The 26,407-nt window shown below is 43.2% G+C and overlaps 1 protein-coding gene across 2 annotated transcripts in view; it reads left to right on the top strand.

Annotated features, from left to right (window-relative positions):
- LOC110536318 (G protein-coupled receptor kinase 5) overlaps positions 1-19,785 on the top strand; it is a 66,905-nt gene extending 47,120 nt beyond the window's left edge. The window contains exons 4-16 of one of the 2 annotated variants that reach the window (XM_036936234.2): positions 5,984-6,061; positions 6,180-6,277; positions 12,105-12,197; positions 12,403-12,466; positions 12,560-12,700; positions 12,824-13,014; positions 13,287-13,324; positions 13,455-13,544; positions 13,736-13,944; positions 14,315-14,452; positions 16,102-16,239; positions 16,404-16,535; positions 18,751-19,785. In XM_036936234.2, the coding sequence (XP_036792129.1) occupies positions 5,984-6,061; positions 6,180-6,277; positions 12,105-12,197; positions 12,403-12,466; positions 12,560-12,700; positions 12,824-13,014; positions 13,287-13,324; positions 13,455-13,544; positions 13,736-13,944; positions 14,315-14,452; positions 16,102-16,239; positions 16,404-16,535; positions 18,751-18,834 (1,494 nt within the window). In that variant the 3' untranslated portion in view covers positions 18,835-19,785. Of the gene's footprint in view, positions 1-5,983; positions 6,062-6,179; positions 6,278-12,104; positions 12,198-12,402; positions 12,467-12,559; positions 12,701-12,823; positions 13,015-13,286; positions 13,325-13,454; positions 13,545-13,735; positions 13,945-14,314; positions 14,453-16,101; positions 16,240-16,403; positions 16,559-18,750 lie in introns of both variants that reach the window. The other variant, XM_036936235.2, reaches the window with a different exon arrangement.
- The last annotated feature ends 6,622 nt before the right edge of the window (positions 19,786-26,407 follow it).

Here is a 26,407-nt window from a genome sequence, read left to right as displayed (position 1 = left end):
TGTTTCTCTCTCTCTCTGTTTCTCTCTCTCTGTTTCTCTCTCTGTTTCTCTCTCTCTCTCTCTCTGTTTCTTTCTCTGGCTCTGTTTATCTCTCTGTTTCTCTATCTCTGTTTCCATCTCTCTGTTTCTTTCTCTGGCTCTGTTTCTCTCCCTTTGTTTCTCTCCCTCTGTTTCTCTCTCTCTGTTTCTCTCTCTCTGTTTCTTTCTCTGTCTCTGTTTATCTCTCTCTCTTTCTCTCTCCCTTTCTCTCCCTGTTTCTCTCTCTCTGTTTCTTTCTATGGCTCTGTTTCCCTCTCTCAGTTTCTCTCTCTCTCTGTTTCTCTCTCTCTCTGTTTCTTTCTCTGGCTCTGTTTATCTCTCTCTGTTTCTCTCTCTCTCTGTTTCTCTCTCTCTGTTTCCATCTCTCCCTCTGTTTATCTCTGTTTCTCTCCCTCTGTTTCCATCTCTCTTTTTCTTTCTCTGGCTCTTTTTATCTCTTTCTGTTTCTTTCTCTGGCTCTGTTTATCTCTCTCTGTTTATCTCTCTCTGTTTCTCTCTCTCTGTTTCTCTCTCTCTGTTTCTCTCTCTTTCTGTTTCTCTCTCTCTCTGTTTCTCTCTCTCTCTGTTTCTCTCTCTGTTTCTTTCTCTGGCTCTGTTTCTCTCTCTGGCTCTGTTTCTCTCTCTCTTCCTCTCTCTGTTTCTCTCCCTCTCTTTCTCTCTCTCTCTGTTTCTCTCTCTCTTCCTCTCTCTGTTTCACTCTCTCTGTTTCTCTCTCTGTTTCTTTCTCTCTCTCTGTTTCTCTCTCTCTGTTTCTTTCTCTGGCTCTGTTTCTTTCTCTGGCTCTGTTTCTCTCTCTGTTTCTCTCTCTCTGTTTCTCTCTTTGTTTCTCTCTCTCTTTCTCTCCCTGTTTCTCTCTCTCCGTTTCTCTGTCTCTGTTTCCATCTCTCTGTTTCTTTCTCTGTCTCTGTTTCTCTCTCTCTGTTTATCTCTCTCTGTTTCTTTCTCTGGCTCTGTTTCTCTCTCTCTGTTTATCTCTCTCTCTGTTTATCTCGCTCTCTGTTTATCTCTCTCTCTGTTTATCTCTGTTTCTCTCCCTCTGTTTCCATCTCTCTTTTTCTTTCTCTGGCTCTGTTTATCTCTCTCTGTTTCTCTCTTTCTGTTTCTCTCTCTCTCTGTTTCTCTCTCTCTCTGTTTCTCTCTCTGTTTTTTTCTCTGGCTCTGTTTCTCTCCCTCTGTTTCTCTCCCTCTGTTTCTCTCTCTCTGTTTCTTTCTCTGGCTCTGTTTCTCTCTCTGGCTCTGTTTCTCTCTCTCTTCCTCTCTCTGTTTCTCTCCCTCTCTTTCTCTCTCTCTCTGTTTCTCTCTCTCTTCCTCTCTCTGTTTCACTCTCTCTGTTTCTCTCTCTGTTTCTTTCTCTCTCTCTGTTTCTCTCTCTCCGTTTCTTTCTCTGGCTCTGTTTCTCTCTCTGGCTCTGTTTCTCTCTCTTCCTCTCTCTGTTTCTCTCTCTCTGTTTCTCTCTCTGTTTCTCTCTCTCTCTCTCTCTCTGTTTCTTTCTCTGGCTCTGTTTCTCTCCCTTTGTTTCTCTCCCTCTGTTTCTCTCTCTCTGTTTCTCTCTCTCTGTTTCTTTCTCTGGCTCTGTTTATCTCTCTCTCTGTTTCTCTCTCCCTTTCTCTCCCTGTTTCTCTCTCTCTGTTTCTTTCTATGGCTCTGTTTCCCTCTCTCTGTTTCTCTCTCTCTGTTTCTTTCTCTGGCTCTGTTTATCTCTCTCTGTTTATCTCTCTCTGTTTATCTGTCTCTGTTTCTCTCTCTCTCTGTTTCTCTCTCTCTGTTTCTCTCTCTGTTTCTCTCTCTCTCTCTCTCTGTTTCTTTCTCTGGCTCTGTTTATCTCTCTGTTTCTCTATCTCTGTTTCCATCTCTCTGTTTCTTTCTCTGGCTCTGTTTCTCTCCCTTTGTTTCTCTCCCTCTGTTTCTCTCTCTCTGTTTCTCTCTCTCTGTTTCTTTCTCTGTCTCTGTTTATCTCTCTCTCTTTCTCTCTCCCTTTCTCTCCCTGTTTCTCTCTCTCTGTTTCTTTCTATGGCTCTGTTTCCCTCTCTCAGTTTCTCTCTCTCTCTGTTTCTCTCTCTCTCTGTTTCTTTCTCTGGCTCTGTTTATCTCTCTCTGTTTCTCTCTCTCTCTGTTTCTCTCTCTCTGTTTCCATCTCTCCCTCTGTTTATCTCTGTTTCTCTCCCTCTGTTTCCATCTCTCTTTTTCTTTCTCTGGCTCTTTTTATCTCTTTCTGTTTCTTTCTCTGGCTCTGTTTATCTCTCTCTGTTTATCTCTCTCTGTTTCTCTCTCTCTGTTTCTCTCTCTCTGTTTCTCTCTCTTTCTGTTTCTCTCTCTCTCTGTTTCTCTCTCTCTCTGTTTCTCTCTCTGTTTCTTTCTCTGGCTCTGTTTCTCTCTCTGGCTCTGTTTCTCTCTCTCTTCCTCTCTCTGTTTCTCTCCCTCTCTTTCTCTCTCTCTCTGTTTCTCTCTCTCTTCCTCTCTCTGTTTCACTCTCTCTGTTTCTCTCTCTGTTTCTTTCTCTCTCTCTGTTTCTCTCTCTCTGTTTCTTTCTCTGGCTCTGTTTCTCTCTCTGGCTCTGTTTCTCTCTCTTCCTCTCTCTGTTTCTCTCTCTCTGTTTCTCTCTCTGTTTCTCTCTCTCTCTCTCTCTCTGTTTCTTTCTCTGGCTCTGTTTATCTCTCTGTTTCTCTCTCTCTGTTTCCATCTCTCTGTTTCTTTCTCTGGCTCTGTTTCTCTCCCTTTGTTTCTCTCCCTCTGTTTCTCTCTCTCTGTTTCTCTCTCTCTGTTTCTTTCTCTGGCTCTGTTTATCTCTCTCTCTGTTTCTCTCTCCCTTTCTCTCCCTGTTTCTCTCTCTCTGTTTCTTTCTATGGCTCTGTTTCCCTCTCTCTGTTTCTTTCTCTGGCTCTGTTTATCTCTCTCTGTTTATCTCTCTCTGTTTATCTGTCTCTGTTTCTCTCTCTCTCTGTTTCTCTCTCTCTGTTTCTCTCTCTGTTTCTCTCTCTCTCTCTCTCTCTGTTTCTTTCTCTGGCTCTGTTTATCTCTCTGTTTCTCTCTCTCTGTTTCCATCTCTCTGTTTCTTTCTCTGGCTCTGTTTCTCTCCCTTTGTTTCTCTCCCTCTGTTTCTCTCTCTCTGTTTCTCTCTCTCTGTTTCTTTCTCTGGCTCTGTTTATCTCTCTCTCTTTCTCTCTCCCTTTCTCTCCCTGTTTCTCTCTCTCTGTTTCTTTCTATGGCTCTGTTTCCCTCTCTCAGTTTCTCTCTCTCTCTGTTTCTCTCTCTCTCTGTTTCTTTCTCTGGCTCTGTTTATCTCTCTCTGTTTCTCTCTCTCTCTGTTTCTCTCTCTCTGTTTCCATCTCTCTGTTTCTTTCTCTGGCTCTGTTTCTGTCTCTGTTTCTCTCTCTCTGTTTCTCTCTCTCTGTTTCTCTCTCTCTGTTTCTCTCTCTGTTTCTCTCTCTGTGTCTCTCTCTCTGTTTCTCTCTCTGGCTCTGTTTCTCTCTCTCTCTGTTTCTCTCTCTCTTTCTTTCTCTGGCTCTGTTTCTCTCTCTCTGTTTCTCTCTCTCTTTGTCTCTCTGTTTCTCTCTCTCTGTTTCTCTCTCTCTGTTTCTCTCTCTCTGTTTCTTTCTATGGCTCTGTTTCTCTCTGTCTGTGTCTCAGAGCAGAATAGATCACTCTAGAGTGTGCCACAGCCCGGGTCAGGAGAGAAACTCTAGACGTGTGTTTGTGTGTGTGTGTGTGTGTGTGTGTGTGTGTTGGAAAGCTGGTGATGCTGGTCTGACACACTGTGACACTCCAGGACCTCATGGAATCCTGCCGTGTTGACTATGTGGTTGCCAGGCAACGCAGGATTACATATGGAGTATAGAGAGTGTCTGTTAATAACAGATTGTGGGTTAAAGATGTGTGTGTGTGTGTGTGTGTGTGTGTGTTTCAGGGCAGGTGGGCTAGTGGAGAGTCTTGCGTAATGGGGATTGAGAGGAGAGAGTGATCAGGGGGTGAAGGATTATCACTGATGCCCAGAACAGCTGACCTACTCACCTTGAGACTATCCCCCGGTCCTAGCAATGCCCAGGTCAGCTGACCTACTCACCTCAAGACTATCCCCCGGTCCTAGCAATGCCCAGATCAGCTGACCTACTCAACCTCGAGACTATCCCCCGGTCCTAGCAATGCCCAGGTCAGCTGACCTACTCACCTCGAGACTATCCCCCGGTCCTAGCAATGCCCAGATCAGCTGACCTACTCACCTTGAGACTATCCCCCGGTCCTAGCAATGCCCAGGTCAGCTGACCTACTCACCTCGAGACTATCCCCCGGTCCTAGCAATGCCCAGATCAGCTGACCTACTCACCTTGAGACTATCCCCCGGCCCTAGCAATACCCAGATCAGCTGACCTACTCACCTTGAGACTATCCCCCGGTCCTAGCAATACCCAGATCAGCTGACCTACTCACCTCGAGACTATCCCCCGGTCCTAGCAATGCCCAGGTCAGCTGACCTACTCACCTCGAGACTATCCCCCGGTCCTAGCAATGCCCAGGTCAGCTGACCTACTCACCTTGAGACTATCCCCCGGTCCTAGCAATACCCAGATCAGCTGACCTACTCACCTTGAGACTATCCCCCGGTCCTAGCAATACCCAGATCAGCTGACCTACTCACCTCTAGACTATCCCCCGGTCCTAGCAATGCCCAAATCAGCTGACCTACTCACCTCTAGACTATCCTCCAGCCCTAGCAATGCTGAACCACACTCAATACTCTCACACTTGTGGCTGATATATGATTGATTGATTGGGGCATAAAGATGGCGGTCCCCATGTACTTACTACCAATGCCTTGTTTGTTCAGATCGCCGTGTTGTACATTGCTCTCTGTTACTCTTTTTTGTATGGGCATTAGCTCAGTTTACATGATCCTGATTCTAGCTCCAAGACGGCGACAATTAGGAAATTGTGCTGATTTACTGGCACATTGAACCATGTTGCACGCAGTAGGTTAGAAACTCTGAATAATGCTAAAACAATTATTTATGGGTGTTTTACCCAATAAATGACCCCCCCCCCCCCCCCCCCCATTTCTCCATCTGTATACATCTTTACAACCGTTGGTGCCCAGCCGTATGGGCTTAGAAGACATCAAATCAAGAATGTGTGCTGTGCACAAAGCACATGTTTGATTCAGAGGGGTTGGGTTAAATGCGGTAGACACATTTCAGTTGAATGCATTCAGTACCACTGACTAGGGATCTCCCTTTACATTAAACAAATCAATTGCATTTAACAATTAAATGCATAATTAGCACTCGTAACAAAGTACAGTTTTCACCTTGTCACACTACACAAACAATACACTTCTCCCTCTCCTATATCTGAGCTACTAAGGGTATAGATAATGACTGATCATTTTCAAGTAAAGGCAGTCCTAACTGTCTAGTTGCATGTTTGCACAACAATGATAGCCACACAATAATGTCTATCATTCAAAACATGGTTTAGTCCATACATTGCCCCTGATTATGGAATATTATTTTATGTACCAGTCAGACCTCGGTCAAAATAGTATACTGTTTTAATTCAATATGCTACAGTTGCTTAGCTTACTTTTTCCAGCATGCCAGTTGGATTTGGTTTGCACTTTTGGGACTATTCCATTTGTTGCATTATGCGATACATTGCTAGTGCATGACGTATTTAAAAGAAAACTGATAATATTTGAAACCAGGTCTGATATGTACTCTCAGTGTTTAATAATGGGATGTTGTGTTGAACCAGGTCTGATATGTACTGTCAGTGTTTAATAATGGGATGTTGTGTTGAACCAGGTCTGATATGTACTGTCAGTGTTTAATAATGGGATGTTGTGTTGAACCAGGTCTGATATGTACTGTCAGTGTTTAATAATGGGATGTTGTGTTGAACCAGGTCTGATATGTACTGTCAGTGTTTAATAATGGGATGTTGTGTTCTTTAGGACGACTATGAGCTGGTGCCTGATGAGAAACGGAAAAGCAGAGGAGATCAGATTATTGGGAAGTTCCTGTCTAAACAGGTTTGTCAGTCTAAAGGAGGATTGGTGAATGTAGAAGTACAGCTATTAGAGAAATATAACTTGTTTGTGTGTGTGTGTGTGTGTGTGCGTGTGCGTGTGCGTGTGCGTGTGTGTGTAGTCATCCGAGTGTGTGGAGGCAGCAGAGAGCCTTGCTGAGCAGTGTAGAGAGAACCTGGAGCTCCACCCCTGCAAGGAGATCTTCAGTGACTGTCGCAAGTAAGGGAATCTTCCTTTGTTCGCATTACATCTGATCAACTATGATCTTATTATTAAACAGCTTGTTCCTACCCCCCCCCCCTTCACATCTGATCAACTATGATCTTATTATTAAACAGCTTGTTCCTACCCCCCCCCCTCCACATCTGATCAACTATGATCTTATTATTAAACAGCTTGTTCCTACCCCCTCCCCCCCCACATCTGATCAACTATGATCTTATTATTAAACAGCTTGTTCCTACCCCCCCCACATCTGATCAACTATGATCTTATTATTACACAGCTTGTTCCTACCCCCTCCCCCCCACATCTGATCAACTATGATCTTATTATTACACAGCTTGTTCCTACCCCCCCCCCTCCACATCTGATCAACTATGATCTTATTATTAAACAGCTTGTTCCTACCCCCCCCCACATCTGATCAACTATGATCTTATTATTACACAGCTTGTTCCTACCCCCTCCCCCCCCACATCTGATCAACTATGATCTTATTATTAAACAGCTTGTTCCTACCCCCCCCACATCTGATCAACTATGATCTTATTATTAAACAGCTTGTTCCTACCCCCCCCACATCTGATCAACTATGATCTTATTATTAAACAGCTTGTTCCTACCCCCCCCCCCCCACATCTGATCAACTATGATCTTATTATTAAACAGCTTGTTCCTACCCCCCCCCCCACATCTGATCAACTATGATCTTATTATTACACAGCTTGTTCCTACCCCCCCCTCCACATCTGATCAACTATGATCTTATTATTAAACAGCTTGTTCCTACCCCCCCCCACATCTGATCAACTATGATCTTATTATTACACAGCTTGTTCCTACCCCCCCCCCCCACATCTGATCAACTATGATCTTATTATTACACAGCTTGTTCCTACCCCCTCCCCCCACATCTGATCAACTATGATCTTATTATTACACAGCTTGTTCCTACCCCCCCCCACATCTGATCAACTATGATCTTATTATTACACAGCTTGTTCCTACCCCCCCCCACATCTGATCAACTATGATCTTATTATTAAACAGCTTGTTCCTACCCCCCCCCACATCTGATCAACTATGATCTTATTATTACACAGCTTGTTCCTACCCCCCCCCCCCACATCTGATCAACTATGATCTTATTATTACACAGCTTGTTCCTACCCCCCCCCACATCTGATCAACTATGATCTTATTATTAAACAGCTTGTTCCTACCCCCCCCCACATCTGATCAACTATGATCTTATTATTACACAGCTTGTTCCTACCCCCTCCCCCCCCACATCTGATCAACTATGATCTTATTATTAAACAGCTTGTTCCTACCCCCCCCCACATCTGATCAACTATGATCTTATTATTACACAGCTTGTTCCTACCCCCCCCACATCTGATCAACTATGATCTTATTATTAAACAGCTTGTTCCTACCTCCCCCCCCACATCTGATCAACTATGATCTTATTATTAAACAGCTTGTTCCTACCCCCTCCCCCCCACATCTGATCAACTATGATCTTATTATTACACAGCTTGTTCCTACCCCCTCCCCCCCACATCTGATCAACTATGATCTTATTATTAAACAGCTTGTTCCTACCCCCCCCCCCACATCTGATCAACTATGATCTTATTATTACACAGCTTGTTCCTACCCCCCCCCCACATCTGATCAACTATGATCTTATTATTAAACAGCTTGTTCCTACCCCCCCACATCTGATCAACTATGATCTTATTATTACACAGCTTGTTCCTACCCCCCCCACATCTGATCAACTATGATCTTATTATTAAACAGCTTGTTCCTACCCCCCCCCCCCACATCTGATCAACTATGATCTTATTATTACACAGCTTGTTCCTACCCCCTCCCCCCACATCTGATCAACTATGATCTTATTATTAAACAGCTTGTTCCTACCCCCCCCACATCTGATCAACTATGATCTTATTATTACACAGCTTGTTCCTACCCCCCCCACATCTGATCAACTATGATCTTATTATTACACAGCTTGTTCCTACCCCCCCCCCCCCACATCTGATCAACTATGATCTTATTATTAAACAGCTTGTTCCTACCCCCCCACATCTGATCAACTATGATCTTATTATTACACAGCTTGTTCCTACCCCCCCACATCTGATCAACTATGATCTTATTATTAAACAGCTTGTTCCTACCCCCCCCCACATCTGATCAACTATGATCTTATTATTACACAGCTTGTTCCTACCCCCTCCCCCCACATCTGATCAACTATGATCTTATTATTAAACAGCTTGTTCCTACCCCCCCCACATCTGATCAACTATGATCTTATTATTACACAGCTTGTTCCTACCCCCCCCACATCTGATCAACTATGATCTTATTATTACACAGCTTGTTCCTACCCCCTCCCCCCCACATCTGATCAACTATGATCTTATTATTAAACAGCTTGTTCCTACCCCCTCCCCCCCCACATCTGATCAACTATGATCTTATTATTACACAGCTTGTTCCTACCCCCCCCTCCACATCTGATCAACTATGATCTTATTATTAAACAGCTTGTTCCTACCCCCCCCACATCTGATCAACTATGATCTTATTATTACACAGCTTGTTCCTACCCCCCCCTCCACATCTGATCAACTATGATCTTATTATTAAACAGCTTGTTCCTACCCCCCCCACATCTGATCAACTATGATCTTATTATTACACAGCTTGTTCCTACCCCACCCCCCCCACATCTGATCAACTATGATCTTATTATTAAACAGCTTGTTCCTACCCCCCCCCACATCTGATCAACTATGATCTTATTATTACACAGCTTGTTCCTACCCCCTCCCCCCCCACATCTGATCAAATTCAATCAATCAATCAAATTTATTTTATATAGCCCTTCGTACATCAGCTGATATCTCAAAGTGCTGTACAGAAACCCAGCCTAAAACCCCAAACAGCAAGCAATGCAGGTGAAGAAGCACAGTGGCTAGGAAAAACTCCCTAGAAAGGCCAAAACCTAGGAAGAAACCTAGAGAGGAACCAGGCTATGTGGGGTGGCCAGTCCTCTTCTGGCTGTGCCGGGTGGAGATTATAACAAAACATGGTCAAGATGTTCAAATGTTCATAAATGACCAGCATGGTCGAATAATAATAAGGCAGAATAGTTGAAACTGGAGCAGCAGCACAGTCAGGTGGACTGGGGACAGCAAAGAGTCATCATGTCAGGTATTCCTGGGGCATGGTCCTAGGGCTCAGGTCCTCCGAGAGAGAGAAAGAAAGAGAGAATTAGAGAGAGCATATGTGGGATGGCCAGTCCTCTTCTGGCTGTGCCGGGTGGAGATTATAACAGAACATGGCCAAGATGTTCAAATGTTCATAAATGATCAGCATGGTTGAATAATAATAAGGCAGAACAGTTGAAACTGGAGCAGCAGCACAGCCAGGTGGACTGAGGACAGCAAGGAGTCATCATGTCAGGTAGTCCTGGGGCATGGTCCTAGGGCTCAGGTCCTCCGAGAGAGAGAAAGAGAGAAGGAGAGAATTAGAGAACGCACACTTAGATTCACACAGGACACCGAATAGGACAGGAGAAGTACTCCAGATATAACAAACTGACCCTAGCCCCCCGACACATAAACTACTGCAGCATAAATACTGGAGGCTGAGACAGGAGGGGTCAGGAGACACTGTGGCCCACTCCGAGGACACCCCCGGACAGGGCCAAACAGGAAGGATATAACCCCACCCACTTTGCCAAAGCACAGCCCCCACACCACTAGAGGGATATCTTCAACCACCAACATACCATCCTGAGACATCCTGAGACAATCTGATCAACTATGATCTTATTATTACACAGCTTGTTCCTACCCCCTCCCCCCCCACATCTGATCAACTATGATCTTATTATTAAACAGCTTGTTCCCACCCCCCCCCCACATCTGATCAACTATGATCTTATTATTAAACAGCTTGTTCCTACCCCCTCCCCCCCCACATCTGATCAACTATGATCTTATTATTACACAGCTTGTTCCTACCCCCTCCCCCCCACATCTGATCAACTATGATCTTATTATTAAACAGCTTGTTCCTACCCCCCCCACATCTGATCAACTATGATCTTATTATTAAACAGCTTGTTCCTACCCCCCCCCCACATCTGATCAACTATGATCTTATTATTAAACAGCTTGTTCCTACCCCCCCCCCACATCTGATCAACTATGATCTTATTATTACACAGCTTGTTCCTACCCCCCCCCACATCTGATCAACTATGATCTTATTATTAAACAGCTTGTTCCTACCCCCCCCCCCCACATCTGATCAACTATGATCTTATTATTAAACAGCTTGTTCCTACCCCCTCCCCCCCACATCTGATCAACTATGATCTTATTATTACACAGCTTGTTCCTACCCCCTCCCCCCCCACATCTGATCAACTATGATCTTATTATTAAACAGCTTGTTCCTACCCCCCCCCCACATCTGATCAACTATGATCTTATTATTACACAGCTTGTTCCTACCCCCTCCCCCCCCACATCTGATCAACTATGATCTTATTATTACACAGCTTGTTCCTACCCCCCCCACATCTGATCAACTATGATCTTATTATTACACAGCTTGTTCCTACCCCCTCCCCCCACATCTGATCAACTATGATCTTATTATTACACAGCTTGTTCCTACCCCATCCCCCCCCACATCTGATCAACTATGATCTTATTATTACACAGCTTGTTCCTACCCCCCCCCCACATCTGATAAACTATGATCTTATTATTACACAGCTTGTTCCTACCCCCCCACATCTGATCAACTATGATCTTATTATTACACAGCTTGTTCCTACCCCCCCCCCCCCCCCACATCTGATCAACTATGATCTTATTATTACACAGCTTGTTCCTACCCCCCCCCCCCCCACGTCTGATCAACTATGATCTTATTATTAAACAGCTTGTTCCTACCCCCCCCCCCCCCACATCTGATCAACTATGATCTTAGTATTACACAGCTTGTTCCTACCCCCCCCCCCACATCTGATCAACTATTATCTTATTATTACACAGCTTGTTCCTACCCCCTCCCCCCCCACATCTGATCAACTATGATCTTATTATTACACAGCTTGTTCCTACCCCCCCCCCTCCACATCTGATCAACTATGATCTTATTATTACACAGCTTGTTCCTACCCCCTCCCCCCACATCTGATCAACTATGATCTTATTATTACACAGCTTGTTCCTACCCCCTCCCCCCCACATCTGATCAACTATGATCTTATTATTACACAGCTTGTTCCTACCCCCCCCACATCTGATCAACTATGATCTTATTATTACACAGCTTGTTCCTACCCCCCCCCCCACATCTGATCAACTATGATCTTATTATTACACAGCTTGTTCCTACCCCCTCCCCCCCCACATCTGATCAACTATGATCTTATTATTACACAGCTTGTTCCTACCCCCCCCTCCACATCTGATCAACTATGATCTTATTATTAAACAGCTTGTTCCTACCCCACCCCCCCCCCCCTCCCCACATCTGATCAACTATGATCTTATCATTAAACAGCTTGCCTAATAATACTTTTCCTAGGACTGTATATGCACTTGTGGAAGAGCCTGGGGACAAGGTAATGTTTGACAATGAAGAAACACAGAGAGGGGTTGGCTGAAGCACTAACACCCTGGAGGGACCACCAGCTGGCTTAGCCCCTTGTTAACTGCAGCTGCTGTCTGTTGTCTCAGGGCTTTAACCAGTAACCTCTTGTTGTCTGTGCTCTCAGAGCTCTCCATCACTACCTGAGAGGAGCTCCCTTCTTGGACTATCAGAACAGCATGTACTTTGACCGTTTCCTACAGTGGAAGATGCTGGAGAGGTGAGTGCTACCTAAAAACTCCTACAAAATCAAATAAATGTCTGATGTTTTTAGAGATTATTTGAATGGTTTTCACTATTAGCCATCCAACATAACAAGTTGGCTAAAGCAGGATCAGGCTTGACCCAGGCTAGTATTATTATGCTCCATGATGTACGGTGTACTATTATTCAGCTGTACATTAATGGCCGATGTGTGTTTTCAGGCAGCCAATAGCCAAGGATACGTTTCGACAGTACAGAGTACTGGGGAAGGGTGGATTCGGAGAGGTGAGGCAAATGTTTCCTCTTAGGAGAATTATTAGAAAATTGTGATTGTGAGATTAACTGGCCCATGGTATAATACTGTGTGCGTTCTATCAGGTGTGTGCGTGCCAGGTGCGAGCCACAGGGAAGATGTATGCCTGTAAGAAGTTAGAGAAGAAGAGGATTAAGAAGAGGAAAGGAGAGTCCATGGCCCTCAATGAGAAACAAATACTAGAGAAGGTCAACAGCAGATTTGTTGTGAGTCCTGTTATTTATTAGGATAAATGACCATACAATACACTTTCACTTTATTCTCTCGCTCTGTCTCTCTGTGTCTCTCTGTCTGATCTCTGCCCCTGTGTCTTTGCCCCCTCTCTCTAGGTGAGTTTAGCGTATGCCTATGAGACCAAAGACGCTCTGTGTCTAGTGTTGACCTTAATGAATGGAGGAGATCTGAAGTTCCACATCTATAGCATGGGGACTCCAGGCTTTGAGAAGGACAGGGTCCAGTTCTATGCTGCCCAGATCTGCTGCGGCCTTGACCACCTACACCAGGAATCCATCGTCTACAGGTGACAGCTTTTTATCATAGCACCTACACTCACAGAATAGAAGGTGCCCTTAAACACAGATCTAGCTCCAGATTGCAATATATTTCAGATCAGTTGGGGGCAACCCATTTCTATCTACTTCCACCTATACCCTAATTAACTGTCTGTTCTTCTGATTGTCATTCGCTATACCAATGTCTCCAGAGATCACGTGATGTCAACACATGATGTATTGGGTTTAGTCCCAATGTCAAATGCACCAAACTAACTGTGGTTTTTGAACTTTTTCTCAGGGATTTAAAACCAGAGAATATTTTATTAGATGATAATGGTGAGTTAACCTTCTTCCTACTGTACAATAGCATACAGTAATTACTGGGATAATGGCTGAACTCAGAGAGGCTCTCTGCTAAATATGACTGATCTTTGACCCCTGACGTCTTCCCCTATGCTGTATGTAGGACACATCCGGATCTCAGATCTGGGCCTGGCCATCAAAGTGGCTGAAGGGGACCCCATTCGAGGCAGAGTGGGAACAGTGGGTTACATGGGTGAGACACCTCCATATGCTATTACAATACATGTATTATACATCTATAAAATCATTGAACAAAAACCTTACATTATAGTAATACATTATCAATTTATACCTTTTACCATACAAAGAAGATATCATCAAACCTGCATGATGAGAACATGGCATTGGGACAATCTGGTGTTGTACTGTGCTGTGTGTGTGTAGCTCCGGAGGTGATCAACAACGAGCGCTATGGGATGAGTCCAGACTGGTGGGGGCTGGGATGTCTCATCTACGAGATGACCGCTGGACGCTCACCCTTCCGCGCACGCAAAGAACGAGTGAAGCGGGAGGAGGTGGAGAAGAGGGTGCAAGAGGAAGAGGAGGAGTACAGCGACAAGTTTACAGAAGACACCAAGGCCATCTGTAGGGTGGTGAGAGCACATTGATTGATTGATAAGACTAAGGCCTAGTTAGTGTGTCGTCAGGAACCTCAGACGGAGGCCTAGTTAGTGTGTCGTCAGGAACCTCAGACGGAGGCCTAGTTAGTGTGTCGTAAGGAACCTCAGACGGAGGCCTAGTTAGTGTGTTGTCAGGAACCTCAGACGGAGGCCTAGTTAGAGTGTCGTCAGGAACCTCAGACTATATTTGGTAATCACCCTGAGTAGCTGATCCCATTATATTTTAAAATAAGCAACTGTACATTGCATCATCGTTTCTACTTCTCTCTCTCTCTCTCTCTCTCTCTCTCTCTCTCTCCCCCCCCCCCCCCCTCTCTCCCTCTCTCCCTCTCTCCCTCCCCAGCTGTTGACCAAAGATCCTAAGCAGAGACTGGGCTGTACAGCAGAGGGGTCATCAGGGGTGAAGGCTCACTGTTTCTTCAGGAACATCAACTTTAAAAGGCTGGAGGCAGGCATCCAGGAGCCCTCCTTCGTACCGGACGTAAGTAGAAGAGGAGGAGGAGGATTGTATCTCTGGTCTTGCTTCAGCAGTAGAAACACAAGAACAGGAAATGTTCAATATATAACCAACCAACTGTTTCAATCAGTTACATTCATGACTTGATGAATATGTGAATTGGAACAGGGTTGATTACCTCTACTCTCCCTCCCTCCCTCCCTCCCTCCCTCCCTCCCTCCCTCCCTCCCTCCCTCCCTCCCTCCCTCCCTCCCTCCCCTCCATACATATTCCCTATCTTCTCCCTCCCCTCCATACATATTCCCTATCTTCTCCCTCCCCTCCATACATATTCCCTATCTTCTCCCTCCCTCTCTTCTCCCTCCCTCCCCTCCATACATATTCCCTCTCTTCTCCCTCCCTCCCTCCCTCCCCTCCATACATATTCCCTATCTTCTCCCTCCCTCTCTTCTCCCTCCCTCCCCTCCATACATATTCCCTATCTTCTCCCTCCCTCTCTTCTCCCTCCCTCCCCTCCATACATATTCCCTATCTTCTCCCTCCCTCTCTTCTCCCTCCCTCCCCTCCATACATATTCCCTATCTTCTCCCTCCCCTCCATACATATTCCCTATCTTCTCCCTCCCTCCCCTCCATACATATTCCCTATCTTCTCCCTCCCTCTCTTCTCCCTCCCTCCCCTCCATACATATTCCCTATCTTCTCCCTCCCCTCCATACATATTCCCTATCTTCTCCCTCCCTCCCCTCCATACATATTCCCTATCTTCTCCCTCCCTCTCTTCTCCCTCCCTCCCCTCCATACATATTCCCTATCTTCTCCCTCCCCTCCATACATATTCCCTATCTTCTCCCTCCCTCCTTCCCTCCATACATATTCCCTCTCTTCTCCCTCCCTCCCCTCCATACATATTCCCTATCTTCTCCCTCCCTCTCTTCTCCCTCCCTCCCTCCCCTCCATACATATTCCCTATCTCCCTCCCTCCCCTCCATACATATTCCCTATCTTCTCCCTCCCTCTCTTCTCCCTCCCTCCCCTCCATACATATTCCCTATCTTCTCCCTCCCCTCCATACATATTCCCTATCTTCTCCCTCCCTCCCCTCCATACATATTCCCTATCTTCTCCCTCCCCTCCATACATATTCCCTATCTCCCTCCCTCCCCTCCATACATATTCCCTATCTTCTCCCTCCCTCCCCTCCATACATATTCCCTATCTTCTCCCTCCCTCCCCTCCATACATATTCCCTATCTTCTCCCTCCCTCTCTTCTCCCTCCCTCCCCTCCATACATATTCCCTATCTTCTCCCTCCCCTCCATACATATTCCCTATCTTCTCCCTCCCTCCCCTCCATACATATTCCCTATCTTCTCCCTCCCTCTCTTCTCCCTCCCTCCCCTCCATACATATTCCCTATCTTCTCCCTCCCTCTCTTCTCCCTCCCTCCCCTCCATACATATTCCCTCTCTTCTCCCTCCCTCCTTCCCTCCATACATATTCCCTCTCTTCTCCCTCCCTTTCTTCTCCCTCCCTTTCTTCTCCCTCCCTCTCTTCTCCCTCCTTCCTTCCCTCCATACATATTCCCTCTCTTCTCCCTCCCTCCCTTCTCCCTCCCTCCTTTCCTCCATACATATTCCCTCTATTCCTCCATTCCTCTCTTCTCTCTATCAGCCCCGGGCGGTGTACTGTAAGGATGTGTTGGACATTGAGCAGTTCTCTACAGTCAAGGGAGTAAATCTGGACCAAACCGACAACGACTTCTACTTCAAATTCTCTACAGGCTGCGTGTCCATCCCATGGCAGCACGAGGTGGGTGAACTAACTGAGACTGTCCCTCTCCTCTGGTTTCTTCTCAGAGGTAGTCTGCAACGTAACCTGAAAGACTGAATTATTGGTGGTTTTGATGTACTGTCCTTACACTAACTCTAATATACTGAACCCCTCTCCCCCTCGTTCTCTCTCCCTCTGTATAGATGATAGATACAGAGTGTTTCAGTGATCTGAACGTGTTTGGGCCCCAGGGGACCAGACCCCCAGATCTGGACTGGAACACCCCCCCCGAGCCTCCCCGACGCAGCCTGCTGGACAGGATCTTCAGGAGACATGTGAGGGCACACACACAGGATCGGTACATACTTACACACATATACCAATACTCTGTCTCACACTGTTCCCACTGCACAGTTACATCCACACACACTGTTCCCACTGCACAGTTACATCCACACACACTGTTCCCACTGCACAGTTACATCCACACACACTGTTCCCACTGCACAGTTACATCCACACACACTGTTCCGACTGCACAGTTACATCCACACACACTGTTCCCACTGCACAGTTACATCCACACACACTGTTCCCACTGCACAGTTACATCCACACACACTGTTCCGACTGCACAGTTACATCCACACACACTGTTCCCACTGCACAGTTACATCCACACACACTGTTCCCACTGCACAGTTACATCCACACACACTGTTCCGACTGCACAGTTACATCCACACACACTGTTCCCACTGCACAGTTACATCCACACACACTGTTCCGACTGCACAGTTACATCCACACACACTGTTCCCACTGCACAGTTACTCTCTCTCGCTCCCCCCCTCTCTCTCTCGCTCCCCCCTCTCTCTCGCTCTCTCTCGCTCCCCCCCTCTCTCTCGCTCCCCCCCTCTCTCTCTCGCTCCCCCCCTCTCTCTCTCGCTCCCCCCCTCTCTCTCTCGCTCCCCCCTTTCTCTCTCGCTCCCCCCTTTCTCTCTCGCTCCCCCCTTTCTCTCTCGCTCCCCCCTCTCTCTCTCGCTCCCCCTCTCGCTCTCGCTCCCCCTCTCTCTCTCTCTCTCTCTCTCTCTCGCTCACCCATCTCTCTCTCGCTCCCCCATCTCTCTCTCGCTCCCCCTCTCTCTCTCGCCCCCCCTCTCTCTCGCACCCCCTCTCTCTCTCGCTCTCTCTCTCGCTCCCCCTCTCTCTCTCGCTCCCCCTCTCTCTCGCTCCCCCTCTCTCTCGCTCCCCCTCTCTCTCGCTCCCCCTCTCTCTCGCTCCCCCTCTCTTTCGCTCCCTCCCTCTCTCTCTCGCTCCCTTCCTCTCTTTCTCGCTAACCCTACTCGCTCTCGCTCCCCCCCTCTCTCACCCCCCTCTCTCTCTCTCTCTCTCTCTCTCGCTCTCGCTCTCTCGCTCTCTCTCTCGCTCTCTCTCTCTCGCTCCCCCCTCTCTTTCTCGCTCACCCATCTCTCTCTCGCTCCCCCTCTCTCTCTCGCCCCCTCTCTCTCTCGCTCTCTCTCTCGCTCCCCCTCTCTCTCTCGTTCCCCCTCTCTCTCACTCCCCCCCTCTCTCTCTCACTCCCCCTCTCTCTCTCACTATAAATATGGGTTGTATTTACAATGGTGTTTGTTCTTCACTGGTTGCTCTTTTCATGTGGCAATAGGTCACAAATCTTGCTGCTGTGATGGCACACTGTGGTGTTTCACCCAATAGATACTGGAGTTTATCAAAATTGGATTTGTTTTCAAGTTCTTTGTGGGTCTGTGTAATCTGAGGGAAATATGTATGGTCTAGTATGGTCATACATTTGGCAGGAGATTAGGAAGTGCAGCTCAGTTTCCACCTTATTTTGTAGGCAGTGTGCACATAGACTGTCTTCTCTTGAGTGCCAGGTCTGCCTACGGAGGCCATTTTCAATAGCAAGGCTATGCTCACAGAGTCTGTACATAGTCAAAGCTTTCCTTAATTTTGTGTCAGTCACAGTGGTCAGGAATTCTGCCACTATGCACTCTCTGTTCAGGGCCAAATAGCAGTCTAGTTTGCTTTGTTTTTTTTGTTAATTCTTTCGAATGTGTCAAGTAATTATCTTTTTGTTTTCTCATAATTTGGTTGGATCTAATTGTGTTTCTGTCCTGGGGCTCTGTGGCGTCTGTTTGTGTTTGTGAACAGAGCCACAAGACCAACATAATTAAGGGACTCTTCTCCAGGTTCAACTCTCTGTAGGTGATGGTTTTGTTATGGAAGGTTTGGGAATCGCTTCCTTTTAGGAGGTTGTAGAATTTAACATCCCTTTTCTGGATTTTGATCATTTGCGGGTATATGCCGAATTCTGTTCTGCATGCATTATTTGGTGTTTTATGTTGTACACAGAGGATATTTTTGCAGATTTCTGCATGTAGTCTCAATTTGGTGTTTGTCCCATTTTGTGAATTCTTGGTTGGTTGTACAACTGATTCAAGTATTTTTAGCCAGATCCTAATTGGTATGTCAAATGTTATGTTCCTTTTGATGGCGTAGAAGGCCCTTCTTGTTTCTCTCTCCCTCCAGCACCCTGAGGTGTCCATTGCCAACAGCCGCTTGTCTTCCTGCAGTGTGAACTCGGTGGACTCCATGTCAAACTCTGCCCCCTAGTGGCCATGGCCCTGTGTGGCGCCACACAGACAGAGGAGGAGCCTGTAGGATCTCCTCCTTGCTGGTTGGTTTACACCCGGCCTGACCTGTCAGTCATCCGGAGGCACCCCTCCCACGGTCAGCCTAGGGGAAATGCTGACCATGACCCGGGGCCTGAGAGACCGACCCATGGGAAATGATTAGAGGGACGTTCAATGATGCAAAGAAGTTTTGAGAACGATGCTCAGACATTTCACTTACCCTCATGATTGCTGAAGTAGAGAAGAGCCACTGAGGTTGTTGATGAATAAGAAAAAAACGATCTAATTCAGGGGATCCACTGTCTAAGAAAGACCACCACAGGGAATACAAGATGGGGTCTTTGTTGAAATGTTGTAGCTTTTTAATTTTTTATTCCTTGCATAAATAATAATTCACACTCAAATGCACTCTGTATTTGTTCATCTATTTCTCTCTCTCTCTCTCTCTCTCTCTCTCTCTCTCCCTCTCTCTCCCACCCCCACTAATCTAATCACTTATATGCATGCAACCAACAACATCACCAACCTCAAGAAACAATGTGCATATTGCCTTGTATACCCTCAGGCCAAAGACATAGTTCAGTTGTGTGCCTGTCATTGTTGCCATATTGATTTTGGAGGATGGCTTGGTCTTTATTCAATCACTAATTGAATCTGCAGCTATGTTACACCTAAGTAACAATCAAACAAGTGTGTTTTCACACCATGGACAAGTGTGTGAGACCAGACAGGTGTAGTATCCTCACACCTGCATAGCCCTCATGCTAATACCCCACCACAGGCATCCTGTTGACCTTGAGCAAAATGAGATGTCTTTTCAAACCAGTAGTGAACCATTTATACACATATTAAGATGTTTTAACAGTAAATATGTTGTTTTACCTCTGACATTAAATAAATATTACTGTGATATACCCTTTGTCATATACAATGAGCTGGTGCTGTTTTATGTTTGTGTTGCCATCATGACCATGGGTGTATCTCAATCGTTTCAATGGGGGCATTTCTCTCATCTTCTTTCCTTTGTCTGCACTGATCATAAAGGAAAGGTTAGGATTCCTGGCAGAAATATGGCCAATGCCTACAGGGAATAAGCTTTAACCAGTCCAGTTCAGATGAAGGAAAGGAGACAAAGAGAGGACGCCGTGTTAAACTAGTGAGATGCCTTGGCTCTGGTAGTGTCCTTGGTGAAGGGACCACACTAAGGCAACCCTTCCAACACGCCCAAACAAAAGGGAAGAACAGCTTTGGTTTTAGAATTTGATATATGTTAATTTTACTGGACAATAAATAGTTCATTACATTAAACAAGTGTCCTAACACATTATTCTGAAATTATTTCACAAATTAAGAATCGGAAGTGCCTCCTTGTTAGCCTGTTCTCCCAGATGACGTGCACAGAAATGTTTTACAAGTTTTTTAGTCTCGTGATCTGTTCCTTTATGATTCACCCACACACAGGGGGGTGGCAGGTAGCCTAGTGGTTAGAGCGTTGGGCCAGTAACAGAAAGGTCACTAGCCTTTCTGTCCCTGGCCGTGACCCCACTCTCCGAGGGTGTCTCAGGGGGAGTTGGGATATGCATAAAAACACATTTCCAATTCACACATGCATATTAATATACGTGTGAAATAGGACAAATATAAGCTCTTCAATATTATTATTGTTATTATTACACACACACTGTACTTGGCTAGTGGTGGAGGGTGGGAAGTGAGGAGAGGGAGGATAAGAAGGAAGTGAAAGGAGGATTGAAAAGAAAGTGGGATGATCTCTTGTTGTACATTAGAGTGCTGAGTGTAGACTTTTTAAAGCCAAACCAACTGTGTCCTGCAGTTCCTAATAAATCAGCTCCGTGCTGGCGTGAGCACCTCTCTACCATCTGTGTCTTATGTCTGGGTAGCAAATACAACAGTCAGGGTTTTCTCATATGGATGGATACAAGATTCATCAGTTTCTTACATTTCCATAAGATTAGTTGATACTATGATTCATTAGTTGATACTACGATTCATTACAGTAGTTGATGCTATGATTCATTAGTTGATACTATGATTCATTAGTTGATACTACGATTCATTACAGTAGTTGATACTATGATTCATTAGTTGATACTACGATTCATTACAGTAGTTGATGCTATGATTCATTAGTTGATACTAAGATTCATTACAGTAGTTGATGCTATGATTCATTAGTTGATACTATGATTCATTACAGTAGTTGATGCTATGATTCATTAGTTGATACTATGATTCATTAGTTGATACTACGATTCATTACAGTAGTTGATGCTATGATTCATTAGTTGATACTATGATTCATTAGTTGATACTACGATTCATTACAGTAGTTGATGCTATGATTCATTAGTTGAAACTATGATTCAGTAGTTGATACTACGATTCATTACAGTAGTTGATACTATGATTCATTAGTTGATACTACGATTCATTACAGTAGTTGATACTATGATTCATTAGTTGATACTACGATTCATTACAGTAGTTGATGCTATGATTCATTAGTTGATACTATGATTCATTAGTTGATACTACGATTCATTATAGTAGTTGATGCTATGATTCATTAGTTGAAACTATGATTCAGTAGTTGATACTACGATTCATTACAGTAGTTGATACTATGATTCATTAGTTGAAACTATGATTCAGTAGTTGATACTACGATTCATTATAGTAGTTGATACTATGATTCATTAGTTAATACTACGATTCATTACAGTAGTTGATGCTATGATTCATTAGTTTATACTATGATTCATTAGTTGATACTACGATTCATTACAGTAGTTGATGCTATGATTCATTAGTTGATACTATGATTCATTAGTTGATACTACGATTCATTACAGTAGTTGATACTATGATTCATTAGTTGATACTATGATTCATTAGTTGATACTACGATTCATTACAGTAGTTGATGCTATGATTCATTAGTTTATACTATGATTCATTAGTTGATACTACGATTCATTACAGTAGTTGATGCTATGATTCATTAGTTTATACTATGATTCATTAGTTGATACTACGATTCATTACAGTAGTTGATGCTATGATTCATTAGTTGATACTATGATTCATTAGTTGATACTACGATTCATTATAGTAGTTGATGCTATGATTCATTAGTTGATACTACGATTCATTATAGTAGTTGATACTATGATTCATTAGTTAATACTACGATTCATTACAGTAGTTGATGCTATGATTCATTAGTTTATACTATGATTCATTAGTTGATACTACGATTCATTACAGTAGTTGATGCTATGATTCATTAGTTGATACTATGATTCATTAGTTGATACTACGATTCATTATAGTAGTTGATACTATGATTCATTAGTTAATACTACGATTCATTACAGTAGTTGATGCTATGATTCATTAGTTTATACTATGATTCATTAGTTGATACTACGATTCATTATAGTAGTTGATACTATGATTCATTAGTTAATACTACGATTCATTACAGTAGTTGATGCTATGATTCATTAGTTTATACTATGATTCATTAGTTGATACTACGATTCACTACAGTAGTTGATGCTATGATTCATTAGTTGATACTACGATTCATTACAGTAGTTGATGCTATGATTCATTAGTTGATACTATGATTCATTAGTTGATACTACGATTCATTACAGTAGTTGATACTATGATTCATTAGTTGATACTATGATTCATTAGTTGATACTACGATTCATTACAGTAGTTGATACTATGATTCATTAGTTGATACTATGATTCATTAGTTGATACTACGATTCATTATAGTAGTTGATACTATGATTCATTAGTTAATACTACGATTCATTACAGTAGTTGATGCTATGATTCATTAGTTTATACTATGATTCATTAGTTGATACTACGATTCATTATAGTAGTTGATACTATGATTCATTAGTTAATACTACGATTCATTACAGTAGTTGATGCTATGATTCATTAGTTTATACTATGATTCATTAGTTGATACTACGATTCATTACAGTAGTTGATGCTATGATTCATTAGTTGATACTATGATTCATTAGTTGATACTACGATTCATTATAGTAGTTGATACTATGATTCATTAGTTAATACTACGATTCATTACAGTAGTTGATGCTATGATTCATTAGTTTATACTATGATTCATTAGTTGATACTACGATTCATTATAGTAGTTGATACTATGATTCATTAGTTAATACTACGATTCATTACAGTAGTTGATGCTATGATTCATTAGTTTATACTATGATTCATTAGTTGATACTACGATTCACTACAGTAGTTGATGCTATGATTCATTAGTTGATACTACGATTCATTACAGTAGTTGATGCTATGATTCATTAGTTGATACTATGATTCATTAGTTGATACTACGATTCATTACAGTAGTTGATACTATGATTCATTAGTTGATACTATGATTCATTAGTTGATACTACGATTCATTACAGTAGTTGATACTATGATTCATTAGTTGATACTATGATTCATTAGTTGATACTATGATTCATTAGTTGATACTATGATTCATTAGTTGATACTACGATTCATTACAGTAGTTGATGCTATGATTCATTAGTTGATACTATGATTCATTAGTTGATACTACGATTCACTACAGTAGTTGATACTATGATTCATTAGTTGATACTATGATTCATTAGTTGATACTACGATTCATTACAGTAGTTGATGCTATGATTCATTAGTTGATACTATGATTCATTAGTTGATACTACGATTCACTACAGTAGTTGATACTATGATTCATTAGTTGATACTACGATTCACTACAGTAGTTGATACTATGATTCATTAGTTGATACTACGATTCATTACAGTAGTTGATACTATGATTCATTAGTTGATACTACGATTCATTACAGTAGTTGATACTATGATTCATTAGTTGATACTATGATTCATTAGTTGATACTACGATTCATTACAGTAGTTGATGCTATGATTCATTAGTTGATACTATGATTCATTAGTTGATACTACGATTCATTACAGTAGTTGATACTATGATTCATTAGTTGATACTACGATTCATTACAGTAGTTGATACTATGATTCATTTATTGTCCGGTTTCATAGACCCAGATTATATCAATTCAAAAGCAGACCAAATTCCTTCTCTGTTCATCAACAACTATAAATGTGCTTCCATGAACATTAAATACAGTTTTTCTTAATTGCGTACAAGAAATGTTGGGATATGTTTTGACAGATTTCTATAGCCGAACAACAATGATCAAATGCTCATACTGTACATTTACAGATTCATTTTTTGCCTTAGTACCGGACTTGCATATGTTAAACCACATTTTGTAAAACATCAAATACAAAATGTCATCAGAGAATACAAAATGTCATCAGAGAATACAAAATATCATCAGTGAATACAAAATGTCATCAGTGAATACAAAATGTCATCAGAGAATACAAAATGTCATCAGTGAATACAAAATGTCATCAGAGAATACAAAATGTCATCAGAGAATACAAAATGTCATCAGTGAATACAAAATGTCATCAGTGAATACAAAATGTCATCAGTGAATACAAAATGTCATCAGTGAATACAAAATGTCATCAGAGAATACAAAATGTCATCAGAGAATACAAAATTCACTTAAGTGTTTTGTTCACAAAATAGTAACATGTTTTCGTCAGAAGAGAAAAGTGTGTAATTGTGTTCACTGTTTCCGTCAATCAGTAAATACTACTGCATGGAATTCTAAATCATCCCATCAGTGTCAGACCATGTAAAATGGAAATATATGGAAATATTTAGGCAATAGGACTGTCTAAATGTAATTATATTATTTTACAATATTGCAGAGAATGTAGTTGGGGCCACTTCTATGTAACTTTGGGTTAAAACTAAGTCATCAACTCCAGCATTGTGACCTTCCGTTATAGAGCTTTGGTGTGGACTAAGGCCTATACTATACATTCATATCAGTTGTGTTCCTCCATTGTATTCACCTTTCCTTATTTCTAGTGTTCTTCTCTGCGCTAATGAGAAAACCAACCTTTGTATTGAATACATGGAATTGGATTGTGATTATGCTGATGAATGAATCCTGCACACAATGTGCTTTCAAAACAAATCTGAAATAATCTTTGATTTGATATGTATGACATTGTTTGGTGAAATATGTATACAGGGTGAGTAATTGCCCATAATTCTGCACCTTTGGATAGTTGTATTCATCTTTAAAACAAAAACTATGTAGGTCAAAAGAGTTCATCTTCAAAACTGGATGGCGAAACTAACAGTACAGATACTGTAGATAGCAATAACAACTGTAGAGGCACAGAATAACAAAAATACATGTAGGAGCTTATTCAAAGAAGATCAAGTGTTATATATTTTTTTAATAAAGTGAACTTGGTGGAAAATGTTTCCCTGATCACAACAGACCACAGTTGGGAGAACTGGACAGGTTTCCACCCTACCGAGGCCCCCCGAGTGGTGCAGTGGTCTGAGGCATTTCACAAATGAAGAATGAGAAATGCCTCCTTGTTAGCCTGTTCCTCCAGTTGAAGCACACACAAATGTTTCGCAAGTTTTTTAGTCTCGTGATCTGTTCCTTTATGATTCACCCACACACAGGGGAGCGGCAGGTAGCCTAGAGGTTAGAGCGTTGGGCTTGTAACCGAAAGGTCGCTAGCCTTTTCGTCCCTGGCCGTGACCCCACTCTCCTAGTGGAGCAGTGGTCTAAGGCAATGCCTCTATAGATTCTGGGTTCGAGTCCAGGCTCTGTCGCAGCTGGCCACGATCAGGAGACTCATGGAGCGGTGCACAATTTGCCCAGCGTTGTCCGGGTTACGGGAGGGTTTGGCCGGCAGGGATGTTCTTGTCCCATCGCGATCTAGCGACTCCTGTGGTAGTGTTTCCTCCGACACGTTGGTGCGGCTGACTTCCGGGCTAAGAGGGCATTGTGTCAAGAAGCAGTGCGGCTTGGTTGGGTTGTGTTTCGGAGGACGCACGGCTCTCGACCTTCGCCTCTCCCGAGTCCGTACGGGAGTTGCAGCGATGGGACAAGACTGTAACTACCAATTGGGGAGGAAAAAGAGGGCAAACAAATGTAAAAAAGGTTTCCACCCTACCTATTTCTTATTGGGGGATAATAAAAGGAAGAGTCATCCATGATTCACCAAACAATATTTTGAAAGACAATCATTCACCACTAACTGAAGTTAATTGTAAGGATTTGTTTCTATTAATAGTGTAAATAAACAACTATACAGAAAGACTCATGTGAAGGCCTAAATACAGAGGAGGAACTTCTAGATGCAATGAAAGCCTTTAAGGCCGGGAAAACTCCATGGATGGATGGCATACCAGTTGAAGTTTATCAAATCAATATATTCAAAGGTCCTCTATTAACATGTTTTAACCACTTCTATAAAAATTGTAGACTTTAAAATGCTCACTAAGGTCTGATTTCATTATTACTGAAACAGGACCCAGATGGTAAAAATAAAGATCCAGTCCA

The sequence above is a fragment of the Oncorhynchus mykiss genome, chromosome 11 (genome assembly GCF_057628025.1).
Source record: "Oncorhynchus mykiss isolate SJ-2025 chromosome 11, ASM5762802v1, whole genome shotgun sequence".
NCBI classification, from domain to species: domain Eukaryota; kingdom Metazoa; phylum Chordata; class Actinopteri; order Salmoniformes; family Salmonidae; genus Oncorhynchus; species Oncorhynchus mykiss.
This window is presented reverse-complemented; position numbering and strand designations above follow the sequence as displayed.